This window comes from Anabrus simplex, chromosome 1 (assembly GCF_040414725.1).
Source record: "Anabrus simplex isolate iqAnaSimp1 chromosome 1, ASM4041472v1, whole genome shotgun sequence".
In the NCBI taxonomy this organism is placed as follows: domain Eukaryota; kingdom Metazoa; phylum Arthropoda; class Insecta; order Orthoptera; family Tettigoniidae; genus Anabrus; species Anabrus simplex.
In genome coordinates, this window is record NC_090265.1 from 942,265,900 (window position 1) to 942,279,585 (window position 13,686).

Here is a 13,686-nt window from a genome sequence, read left to right on the forward strand (position 1 = left end):
GGTTAGTGAACGTAAATTTTGAAGCTACACCATCGAACGTGATACAACGAGGTTTTGAATTTTGATACGCACAATTGTGTGGGTCCTGTTTTTCGGATGTTAGTTTTTATTTTGTAAAATAAACTATTAATATGTGTATTGAGGAGCATTTTAGTCAGTTCTTGACGTACAAACAAAAATTCACACCTCCAGTTTTCTTTCAGGTCTGAAAGGGATTCCAGAAGTTAGGTGGTCTGATATTTTTGGAGATGGTCTTGGCAGGCATCACATACGGTTAGGGTTTAGACGGCGGTGGCGTGAAACTTCGCGCGCTTTCAATGAATTGTCAAAGTGCGGACAATATGCGCCTTAGGACGGAAAGTATTGAATTCTCAGTCGTTTTCTGATTGAGAATAGTGATTAAGTTATTTATCTATGAAAATGAGAGAATAATACGGATGAAAATTTGTGTTGATATTGTGATTTTGTTGACTGTCTTTGATCCATTCTTTGCAATGTAGTAGATAGTGTTGTGTTACACATATACGCGTGATACTTTCGAGACCAGTGAAAATGACAACCAAAACCAAGAAGAAGGCTGAAGTGAGATTTATTCACGATAAAGAAGTAAAACTATATGAATTCCGAGAGGGTGATTTTTTAGTAAAAGGTAATGCAGTATATTTAGGTGCCACTAATATTTCTATAACTCTGTTTTGTAGTTTTAACTTTAAAGGATGCATTTCAGTATTGATAATTGAAATAATCTTCAATATTGACGGCAAATACGAAGGTTTATGCTTGTCGAGTAAATGAAAACCGTGTAGTATTCTCTGGGATTGCATTGGTTGTATGGTACTGTCAGATGGTTATTTTTCGGTTGGGCTCCGTGCCCGGTGAGCATATTTAGGAAGGAGTAAACAGCATATAAAATGATGTGCAGCGATCCGTTTAGTAGTAAGGAGAGTTCCTTTTTTTTTTTTTTTTTGTGCTTGCCAGGGATCCACCATCCCGCCCCTAGAAGTATTCTTACTTCAGTATTTTGCAAAAGATACTAATTTTATAGTTCCGTTCTTGAGTTTAGACTTGATTTTTAACTGGAAGTTAAACCGATGGTGCCAAATTGTTATGAGTACAAACAGCTGATTACAGTACACAACTCGAACAGAAATGTATATACTCGTATATATGTCCAGAATCAATCTTTGTAGCAACATGGATATATCACATAAGATGAACAACACACTGAGGAGAAGTCTATAAGATAAAAATAGATTAATGCTCAAACAGATAAAACGCTAGAAAATGAAATGAAATTTCTACTCACCAACCAGAAGAACTTGCTGATAAGATACATTTTCTCCTAAGGAATTGGGAAAAAAGAATCCTACAAAGGGCATACACCACTAATTTCTGATTCACTATCGGCATTGCCGTCGCCTAGCGGTTTCACTCTTGTTTGACCTTAAAGAGTTAATAAAGCTTCACTTATCACGGATTTTGTGCGTCTCACAGCCTTGTTCCAGTCTTCTGCATTTACACAGCCTACAGCTTCCTAAAGAAGTCTTTCAACTTTCGAAACTGTGAAGAGTTGGTTATTTGCAGTTATGTAAGTTAATCCTTCACTTGGGCCCAAATCAGTTCTGTGGTGTTAAAATGGCAGTCGTATGTTGGAAGGCGAACTACATTATGTCCATGCCTCCTGGCACTTTCATCCACCACGTAATCTGGGCACGGGCTTGTTTTGTTTAACAAGATTCACAGGAGTGCCATCACGAACCAAAATATTGTGCTCCTTCAACCACTCGGTCAACTCATTATGTCTAGCTGCCATTGTTGGTGCTTATTCAAGAATGACCGAGTGGTAGGGGGTCATTGTTCATGATTATTATTCTCTTTTCAAGCAAGTTGTTCAACAGTCTTTCCCCAAATCATTTCTGGAATGTGCCACTATTCATTTCCTCATGGTGTTCTCCGGTTTTCTTGGACCGGAACACATACAAGCATTTTGGCACAAAACCTTGGGAAGTACCATTGTGAATCACTATGATTCTGCTCCCCTTTCCTACAGGTATAGCTGAGACGGGCAACGCATACCCATTGGCATTGAAACAGTTCGGTAAATGTTTGATCTCTCGGCCATTTGCTTGCCCAGTAGGGGGTGATTTATGACAGTAGTGGACTTTAACATGGAAGTTCTCATTCCCCAACAGAAATCCCCACAGCTCTGTTGCCAGTGCACCTTTTTATACAATAGACGTCAGTCTCTTTTTCCAGCTCAGACAATTCTCACGTGCTTTGTTCGCTGTTTGAAAGTCTTGTAATAATTGCTTCATTAATTCATATTTGTGAAGTGTAGGCCTATTGCTTGTCATTTAGCTTCATGTGATAATGTGGAGGCCGCGGGAATCAAACCTGGAAATTAACGCACCATAAGATCGTGAATTAAATCTGCCAGTGCACACAAACGATCCTCAACTGAGCATCAGCAGCACTGATACTTGACCAAATAGTACTGGTTCGGTGCCCATGAGTGTTATTCGACAGAGTAGCAGTGGTTCCATGCCCAAGAGTGATACTCAACCTAGTAGTGGTAGATCTGCGAAGAAAAGGAGACTACTTTAAGCAAGCAAAGTCAACGGCTGATATGTAAAGCATATGAATACGTTAATGAAGAACAACATAGGTAAGGGTTATATTGGTTTTCGAAGGAAGTGTAGGTGGTAAGAACGGTAGGGGCAGACCAAGATATGAATATGACAAGCAGATTACAGCAGATGTAGGATGCAATAGTTACGTAGAAATAAAAAGGTTAGCACAGGATAGGGTGGCATGGAGAGCCGCATGAAACCAGTCTTTGGACTGATTACTCAACAACAACAAAACACTTGGCTTTAAATCGCACGGACACAGATAGGTCTTATGGTGACAATGGGATAGGAAACGACTAGGAGCGGGAAGGAAGCGGCCGTAGCTGTAATTAAGGTACAGCACCAGCATTTGCCTGGTGTGAAAAGGGGAAACCACAGAAAACCACATTCAGGGCTGCCAACAATGGGGTTTGAACTCGCTATCTCCTGAATGCAAGCTCACAGCTGCGTGGTCTAAACGTACGACCAACTCGCTCGGTATTATTATTGTTATCCCAGTCCATTATTCATAATTTTACTTTTCCTTCCTTTACTGAAAGCGAGACACTGATATTAGCTGCATAAAAGTAATATTTTAATAGGTTTACTTTGATATGAATTCAAGCATGGTATTTAGGCAGACCTGTTATTTGTATTTAAAATTTATGGCTATTTGAAAGTTCTTTGTCGAGTTTATTTGCCAGTTCCTTCTGTTTTTCTTTCTTTCTTTCTTTCTTTCTTTCTTCCTTCCAACATCTGTGACCACTGAACGGGTTATGCGTTAAACAAAATATTCTGCGATATTGGTTTGTGCTGTGGTTCATGATCAGGTTTTTTATATTTATATTTTGTCTTTAGAATAAATTAAATACTAACATGTTTAAATAATCGACGTCAAATATGACAACCTTTGTCTTGACAGCACTCACTTGCCTTTTAAACATCACACGCCCCTTCTGTCCAGAGGAAAGAAACCTCATCACTAGGACGTGCCAACAGACAACCCTCATTATAACTAGGGCGGGCCAAGTTTTGGGATCAGAAGCTGCCGCATGTATATACGTTCAGCGTCAGGAGTTTACTGGAATAGTGCAATCAATATATCCACTCCTTTTTCTGGGAATGAGAAGCATTAACCCATGTTTCGTCCAGCCATACAATAGACCAAAATTCTCGTTAACAATCTCTCTCAAAGATCTGCACCGCCACATCATGATATCATTTCCCTGCATTGGCCCTCTTTGCCCTTTAACTTTCCTGTACCCCAAACCCAGATTTTTAACTATTTTTTTAAGGGAAGGTTTGCTTCCACTGAAAAACAGTTTCTCTAGGGTGTTCTTTTTTTATGGTAATAGGCATAAATATGATGATGAATTGTATCTAGTTGAAAATAAACCTACAGTAATCCCATTACTGGTTTAGGCTTATTCCTCTTTTCAAGTTTTATTAGCCCACTGCCTGCTCCTCAGGACCGTACTTCTGCTCAGTGGTTATGACTGTGCTCCTGTTAATCTCGGTGGCATGAGCTGTTCTCTGCTTTTGCAACTGGCAAGAGAGGTGCACTGTTATCTTTCTCACTCTCGAAATACTCCCTACCATTGCAAATAATTTCCCAGGCCTACCTCATTAGTAAAGTACTTCGTCCGAAGGGCTTTCTTCCCTTAGGAGCTTCATCCTTAGATGTAGTTCTCGATGTGACAGAATATAAAATTCACACACGGGCCTACAGTAAACCTACTAAATAAAACTACCAAACAAAATATTAAACTAAGCTACTATATAAACTGGAGCACTAATGTATCTTCCTACACACTATTCATCACTCAGCGTTCTCCCTAGGACCTTTTTAATAGGCACACCGCCCTGCCGTTTTTACAGACCACCCGGCTAACATAACCTAGATGTGTGTTAGTTTCATAACACTATTCATCACTCAGCGTTCTCCCTAGGACCTTTTTAATAGGCACACCGCTCTGCCGTTTTTACAGACCACCCGGCTAACATAACCTAGATGTGTGTTAGTTTCATAACATTAATACATATTTGAGTCATTGGGTGTTCCAAATTTAAATGTAAATACTGTAAAACTATAGACATGATATTGTATAAGCTTTTGGGCTTGTGCCGTGTCAAGAAAATAAGGTGAAATTCTTAATGTTTCGCAGAAAACTGTGCTCTGCGTCCTCAGAAGAATTCTCGACTGTCCACGAGAAAGGCTTCTTAAACAACGACAATTTTGAATTTGGAACGTTATAATAGAAGTAGAAGTGGAAATGGTACATTCATTCACCACCAGATGGCCCCCAGGACGTGGCACAACGCTAGCGTTCGAAGCAGAAGCTGACCAAACCATCACAATCAGACTAAGCGGTTCACATAAGCCTGGAATGAAACATCTGGTGACGAAGAGTGTACAAGTTTGGAAAACACCAAGACAAAATAACAATAGTGAAGGGGCAAAGAAGGGAACTACCTACATAAATTCTTAATAGCTGGCAACCAGGTATTTGTTGATAGCCGGTGTCCCTGTTGAAATTGTTAGGGTTTTTACATATTTCCACAGCTTCCCGTATAATCCTGGACCTGTAGTGTCTAGTGTGGGTAAGAGTCGAGCATCTTGGAACATGACATCATGACCCAACGATAGAGCGTGCTCAGCTATTACCGATTTGTCAGGTTGGTTGAGACGAATATTATGTTCATGTTTTTTGATACGGATACCAATGGATCGGCATGTTTGTCTGATATATACTTTACCGCACATACAGGGAATTTTGTATACACCAGGATGTAAAAGTGGGGACAATTTGTCCTTGGTTTAACTAGGCCTGTGAGTAATTGTGGTGGTGGTGCCAAACACGGTTTTTATATTTTGTTTGCGGAGGACCTTGGCAATTTGATCTGTGGTGTTGTGAATGTAAAGCAAGTATGCAGTTCCCTTCACTTCTTCCTTGTGAGATTTGCTTGGTCGTTTCTCTGGGATGTAGGGCTCTATGAATCTGCAAATCGCTGTAACCATTACTCTTAAACGCGACTTTGAGTGTGTCCATCTCCATCTGGATATGTGATGGCTCACAAATTCATCTCGCCCTCTTGGTGAGTTTATGTATAGTCAAGAAAAGGTTCCACCTTATCAATACAATTTTATTACCGTAAGATTTAGCTTACAGGACCAGTTTCGACTAAATAGTCATCATCAGCTGTACATGCATACCTTTACATATGTGTCATGCATTAGTTAGTATGCCTTTTTCTAAAGGGAGATGCCATGGGGAAGCATCATGTCCAAGTGGCCAAATTGGGCATGTTGAGTGTGAAATGGTTATGTACTATAATTCAGGTACCTAGGTATAGAGCTATCTTCTTAAGACTAGAATTTGTTTATGGAACCTAACTTAAGCTTGAATTTAAATTACAAATACATTGAAATATACAGTACATATTAAAATCCTTTAAAATAATGAATGTAAAACATTTCAAAATACATTGAAATATACAGTACATATTAAAATCACGCATTAAAATAGACAGTAAATATTAAAATCCTTTAAAATAATGAATGTAAAACATTTCATAGAAATGAATGTATACGTCTTGCGGGTATTTTTGTTCTCGTTTTGAGTCCAATGTTATAAATAAATCAGTGCTTGCGTTCATAGGGAATGATATAGCTCTCTAGGAAGACTTATTGTATATGTAAATGTCTCCGTTTATGTGGTGAAATGCCTCTGTTGTTAACAAAATCCAGTTATATAGATGGAGGTAAGTGTGTGCAGCTGTGAGTGGAATATTATCTGTAAGTATTGGAGGAAGTTGTGGTCGAGATTTGTACATAAGTATTTCTTGATGCAAAGTGGTAGCTCCTTCCTGGTCTATAGCTGTATGCTGATATATATTATCTGTGGAAGACGAAAAAAGGGTGTGAGTAGAGTTATAAGCTGAAGGATTGTCTGTGCGTGTGTGTTGATGTGAACATATACTAACTGTTGCTGTCGTGGTTGGGTTGCGTTGGATTTGAGAGCTTGGCGTGTACTGTATCGCGTTCTCCTCAGGTTTGTGTCTGCTGCTGCGAGGGGAATGGATGGAGGGGTAGGGAGAGCTGCTGTTGTGGGGGTAGGGGCGGAGCAGGGCATGTTGTTCGTCGGTACTATGGCGCATGTTATGTTCTGTTTGTTGATTATTTTGTGATAATCATTTTTAAGGCGGGGATGGCTTTATTGAAAATGGTATGGTTTTTTCTGTAATTTCATTTATATTGTAATTGGGATTGGCGTATTGGTCTAACAATATGTAAAACTCTTCTGTTATATTGGTGAGTGTCGTGAGGAAGCCCTGTTTTTGTGCTGGACGGTGGTGAAAATCTGCATGAAGATAGCAATTTGTGTGGGTAGGCTTACGATAGATGGTATGTCCTAAGGAGCCGTCCGGTTTCTTACTAGAACTTCCAAGAAAGGAAGGCATCCGTCCGACTCCATCTCCATAGTGAATTTTATTGACGGATGTTGCTGATTTAAGTGGTCTAGAAATAGATGAAGTTACTCAGAACCTTCTGTCCAGATCACAAATACATCATCAACATACCTCCACTATATCATAGGCTTGACAGGCGCCGAAGCAATAGCCTCCTCCTCAAAATGCTCCATGAAGAATTTAGCCACTACGGGCAAAAGTGGGCTTCCCATAGCCACTCCGTCCATCTGTTCGTAAAAATTCCCACCCCACAAGAAATAGCTGGACATCATGCAGTGGTAAAATAGCTTAGTAATGTCCTGAGGGAACAGGTGTTCAGTGAGAGACATGATCGAGTCAATCGGCACTTTAGTGAACAAGGACTCCAGTTGTGCTTTCTACTGAGATGCAGGGACCATAACATCATTCCCAACTGTGTGAATCTGAAGGACACGTTAAATACAACGAAAGCCAGGAGAATATATCAACACGCTAGCAAGGCTCTTGTGATCGAGAGAGTGCATAACACTCGTAGGGAACTGAATTCAGTCTCCCGAGAGTTGTTTCATTTACGCCTGCTGTTAAGCAATCTCTCTCGCGGGAATTGTAGTTGACTTTCGATCGCATTACTGCTATACAGGCTGAACGAAAATTCAACCAGGTGTCATTCAGACAGAAATCAAAGTTCCTCCGTCTAGCTCAGAAACAGGCGGTCTCTTGCACAAACCCGAATGCAAGTAAAACTGTCGTCAATCATTCCAAGAGATCCTTGGACGAGAACCAAACGGCAGTTCTAGCTAGGGGTCTTAATTTTGCTGTCGCTCTCTCTAAAATTCCCACTGAGGATTTAATTACTTCCGTTGAGGCAGCCATCCACAAACTACCGACGGATGAGACTGAGGAGTTAAGACAGAAATGTGTGAGACTTATAAGGTCCGTTGTTGTACCCGCGCCCAATTTAACAAGAGGTGAAAGGAGAGCTCTGAAGGAACTTAGAGATGATTCTGAACTGACCATTCTCTCAGCTGATAAGGTTAATGCGACAGTGGTTATGGACACTGGCGAGTGTAAGAAGAAGATATCGGCTATATTGTCAGAGCCTGTCTACAGACTGAGCTCTTGTGATCCCACCACTCGTGTGTCCATTCCAAAAGAGGATGCTAAACATCTGCCCCAGGGGAATGCAGTGCCACCTAGACTATACGGACTGCCTAAGATCCATAAAAAAGATGTTCCACTCAGACCTATTGTTAGTGCTATAGGTTCTCCTACGAATGCTCTGGCTAAATACCTAAGCAAATTGCTTCAGCCATACACAGGACATACTAAATCATATGTCAGGGACTCTCGGCATTTCGTCAACAAGCTGTCAACCATAACCCTTCAACCTAATGCACTTTTAGTGAGTTTCAATGTGGAGTTCTTGTTCACTAAAGTGCCGATTGACTCGGTCATGTCTCTCATTGAACACCTGTTCCCCGAGGACATTACTAAGCTATTTTACCATTGCATGACGTCCAGCTATTTCTTGTGGGGTGGGAATTTTTACGAACAGACGGACGGAGTGGCTATGGGAAGTCCACTTTCACCCGTAGTGGCTAATTTCTTTATGGAGCATTTTGAGGAGGAGGCTACTGCTTCGGTGCCTGTCAAGCCTATGATATGGTGGAGGTATGTTGATGAAATTTGTGATCTGGACAGAAGGTCCTGAGAAACTTAATCTATTTCTAGACCACCTAAATCAGCAACATCTATCAATAAAATTCACTTTGGAGATGGAGTCGGACGGATGCCTTCCTTTCTTGGAGGTTCTAGTAAGAAAGAAATCGGACGGCTTCTTAGGACGTACCGCCTATCGTAAGCCTACCCACACAAATTGCTATCTTCATGCAGATTCTCTCCACCATCCAGCACAAAAACAGGGCATCCTCACAACACTCGCCAAGAGGGCGAGACGAATTTGTGAGCAATCACATATCCAGATGGAGATGGACACACTCAAAGTCGCGTTTAAGGGTAATGGTTACAACGATTTGCAGATTCATAGAGCCCTACATCCCAGAGAAACGACCAAGCAAATCTCACAAGAAGGAAGAAGTGAAGGGAACTGCATACTTGCCTTACATTCACAACACCACAGATCAAATTGCCAAGGTCCTCCGCAAACACAATATAAAAACCGTGTTTGGCACTGCCACTAAAATTGCTCACAGGCCTAGTAAAACCAAGGAGAAATTGTCCCCACTTTTACATCCTGGTGTATACAAAATTCCCTGTACGTGCGGTAAAGTATATATTGGACAAACATGCCGATCCATTGGTACCCTTATCAAAGAACATGAACATAATATTCGTCTCAACCAACCTGACAAATTGGTAATAGCTGAGCACGCTCTATCTCGGGTCATGATGTCATGTTCCAAGATGCTCGAGCTTTTACCCACACTAGACACTACAGGTCCAGGATTATACGGGAAGCTGTGGAAATACATAAAAATCCTAACAATTTCAACAGGGACACCGGCTATCAACAAATACCTGGTTGCCAGCCATTAAGAATTTACGTAGGTAGTTCCCTTCCTTGCCCCTTCACTATTGTTATTTCATCTCGGTGTTTTCCAAACTCGTACATTCCTCGTCACCAGATGTTTCATTCCAGGCTTATGTGAACCGCTTAGTCTGATTGTGATGCTTCGGTCAGCTTCCGCTTCGAACGCTAGCGTTGTGTCACAGCCTGGGGGCCACCTGGTGGTGAATGAACATACCATTTCCACAAAGGTTATTTAAGGTTTTGTAAATATGCATATAAAATGGTCTCTAGATTTAGTTTGAATTTGGTTTTTATTTTAGGAAATTAGTGTTATTTACTTAAGGTGTATTTGCTGTATATGATCTTTTATTGAATCATCTTTAATTGGGGAAATAACCTGTTGATGATAAATAAATCTGTTATATTCTATTCTACATCTATTATAACGTTCCAAATTCAAAAGTGTCATTGTTTAAGCAACCTTTCTCGTGGACAGTCGAGAATTCTTCTGAGGACGCAGAGCACAGTTTTCTGCAAAACGTTAAGAATTTCACCTTTTTTTCTTGACACGGCACAAGCCCAAAAGCTTATACAATATCATGTCTATAAGTACGGGCCGTGAAAGCATTAATGGCAGCAATACTATAAAACTGTGTATTTAAATGATAAATCTTCATTGTTGTCAGTGTAATTATATCAATTGCACCCAAGTTCAAATGTTTACATTGACTATCACGTGGTATCATGCGCGAGCAGTGTCTGGATTAGCATAGAACTGCATGTGAGTACTAGATTCCGCATGGCACTCCACACCAACAGAGCGATATGTCCCGGTGTTACATGATGATGAACAAGCAGCAGAACACGAGATCAAAATATTCTTATTTCTTGTTCGTGATAACACTAAATTGGTTTAGCTTTGCAGTTAATGTTTACCTGTTTGATATTATTGTTAATCCACTGAGGGGAATAAAGTGAGATTTGATCATGTTACATTTTTTCGTAATATTTCCCGCCTGTGTGCTCTTTCCTGCCACCCGGTTGGCGAAAATTTCTGGGGAGAATACTGTAATGTGCTGTTCTATTAAAAGATTCTAAACAATAAATTTATAAACACTAGGCCTACAGTACCAAATATAGACAAAACGAAAATGTAGCACAAAGACCGCGAAAAGAGCCAAGCACATTTCAACATACAGCTGATAGCACGTGGTTACAGTAAACAACAGATCAGCAACATTGGTAATTGGAACTGGAGTCTAACGTGCACTATTAGAGTGATGCCTATGATTGGCTGTTTATTAATTCACTTAGTCTCCACTAAAAGGCAGTGCCCCAATGTCATGTTGAAGCTCAGAACTGAACTATAGGCAAATCTTTAAAAGGAAGCTGTGGTCATCACTTTGATCAGTCTCTTCAGACTTTGTTCAGTAAGATATTCTTTTAGCATTTTAAACATAGACTCAGTATTTTTCTTTACCATTATATCCATTGTATATTGACATGGTAAATTAGAGAGTTTGTAACAATTGTGGTTATACTTTCCTAGCTAGTTTGTGTTTTTAGGGTGAAAATCATGCAGAAATGATGTGAAACAATACCTAAAGTATATAAGGGGGAAACTAGGGATACTTGACCCAAAGCCTTTATCTCAGAATAGGGATATTTAGGATGCTTGGTGTTGGGACCACTGTTTGTCTTTGATTTTCCCTCCAGTTTCCTAAGAATGAGATTGAGTTGTTTGTTGGGATTACTGGAGGAAAGAATGAAATGTGTTTTATTGTTAAAAGTAAATTTTAAATGGTTGAATTGTTGTCTGTCTACACTTGTGAAGGTAAGAATCTTCGTATTATTTCTTGTTATTAGTAACATATCTGGCCTTCTTTTTACACAAAGCCACATTTCTGATTTATAATAGATACAATGAACTGTTAGATTAAGTTTATGAACTTACTATAGGGATACTTGACCTATTCAGTTAGGGATACATGACCCATGTTTTACATCCATAAACAACACTACAAAAGAAAGGAGGGTGCCAAACCCAGGGTGTCCATTCCTGCAGAAATTATGGAGGCAGTGCAGAAAGTTTTTGCTGGTGGTGCTTTATATACAATTGCAAAAAAAAAAAAAAAAAACTGGCATTAATAGGAATACATTAAGGAGATATGTTAGAAAGATTCAGCAGGGAGGAAGCTCTAATTTTACCCCAGACTATACAGGTAGGCAAGTTTTTAATAAAACTGAGGAAGCAGAACTTGCAAATTACTTACTGGTTATGTCACACATGAACCATGGATTAACCTGTGATTTGGCCAGATGATTAGCCTATGACTTAGCAGTAAAAAATGGAAAAACCTATCCTAAATAGTGGGATAATGAGAAAAAGGCAGGTTACTTTTGGTTATGTGGCTTTATGGAGTTAAATTCAGAATTATTATTAAGAACCCCCGAGGCTACAAGTTTGTCACGTTCTACAAGTTTCAGCAAACATAATGTAGGTTTGTTTCATTAAAACTTGCGAACAGTGCTCGTACGTGAACAGTTTGGAGCAGAAAGGATATGGAAGCAGATGAAACGGGAGTTATTACAGTCCATAAATGTCCAAAGGTGATTGCTCCTAAGAAATCAAAGCAAGTAGGCCTTGTTACATCAGTTGAAAGAGGGCAGTTAGTGATTGTATGTAATGCTGTGAATGCTTTAAGGAATAGTATCCCACCTTTTTTTATTTTCCCATGTGGAAAACCAAATCCAGCATTCATGTTTGGGGCTCCTGTGGGTTCTGATCATTCCACACACAGTTCTGGTTGGATGACGCCTGAAAACTTTCTTTTGTATTTGAAGCACTTCCAGAAATGTGTTGGATGCTCTTCCATAAGAAAAGTTCTCCTACTCATTGATAATCATGAGAGCCACATGTCTCTTGATGTCATTCTTTATGCCGGAGAAAAAGGGAATGTAATTTTAACATTCCCTCCACATTGCTCCCATAGACTCCTACCTTTGGATGTTTCAGTCTATGGTCCTTTCAAAAGGTATTGTAATACACATTGCACAAACTACCTCACCACAGACAAACCAGGACCACCAATCACAATTTATCATGTTGCTGGGTTCGTCGGAAAGGCATTTTCACAAGCATTCACCCCAAGTAACATAATCAGTGGCTTCAAGGCCACAGGAATTTGGCCGTTCAATGATGCCATATTCTCAGGCGATGATTTTCTTTCTTCTGCTGTAACTGATCGACCTAATCCTCAGAATTGGCAACCTTCAAACATAATCTGAACCAGCAGCGATAGCCACCATAGAAACATCAGAGTCCCCAGATCCCACTAGCAACGTACTTGTAGGAACTGTGAATGAGACTGAAGAAAGCGGGGGGGGGGAAGATGATTCTACAAGATTACGAGGTTTTTGCATCAGCCCTAAAGTCTTCTTCCATATCCTAAAGCAGGGGAGAAAAGGACAAATAGGAGAGGGGCTCGTAAACAGGGTAAAACCATTATTTCAATCAATCAATCACTACTGATCTGCATTTAGGGAAGTCGCCCAGGTGGCAGATTTCCTACTGTTGTTTTCCTATCCTTTTCTTAAATGATTGCAAACAAAATTGGAAATTTATTGAACATCTCCCTTGGTAAGTTATTCCAATCCCTAACTCCCCTTCCTATAAACGAATATTTGCCCCAATTTGTTCTCTTGAATTCCAACTTTATCTTCATATTGTGATCTTTCCTACTTTTAAAGACACCATCCAAAGTTATTCGTCTACTTATGTCCTCCCACGCCATCTCTCCGCTGACAGCTCGGAACATACCACTTAGTCGAGCAGCTCTCCTTTCTCCCAAGTCTTTCCAGTCCAAACTATGCAACATTTTTGTAACGCTACTCTTTTGTCGGAAATTGCCCAGCACAAATCAAGCTGCCTTTCTTTGGATTTTTTCCAATTCCTGAATCAAGTAATCCTGGTAAGGGTCCCATACACTGGAACCGTACTCTAGTTGGAGTCTCACGAGAGACAAATAAGCTCTCTCCTTTACATCCTTACTACAACCCCTAAATACTCTCATAACCATGTGCAGAGATCTGTACCCT

The 13,686-nt window shown here is 40.1% G+C and overlaps 1 protein-coding gene across 1 annotated transcript in view; it reads left to right on the top strand.

The window, feature by feature from the left end:
• The first annotated feature begins 302 nt into the window (after positions 1 to 302).
• The window catches only part of Orc2 (origin recognition complex subunit 2), a 114,581-nt gene continuing 101,197 nt past the window's right edge, over positions 303 to 13,686 (top strand). The window contains exon 1 of the mRNA XM_067148718.2: positions 303 to 649. Within this exon, the coding sequence (XP_067004819.2) occupies positions 553 to 649 (97 nt within the window). The 5' untranslated portion in view covers positions 303 to 552. The remainder of the gene's footprint in view (positions 650 to 13,686) is intronic.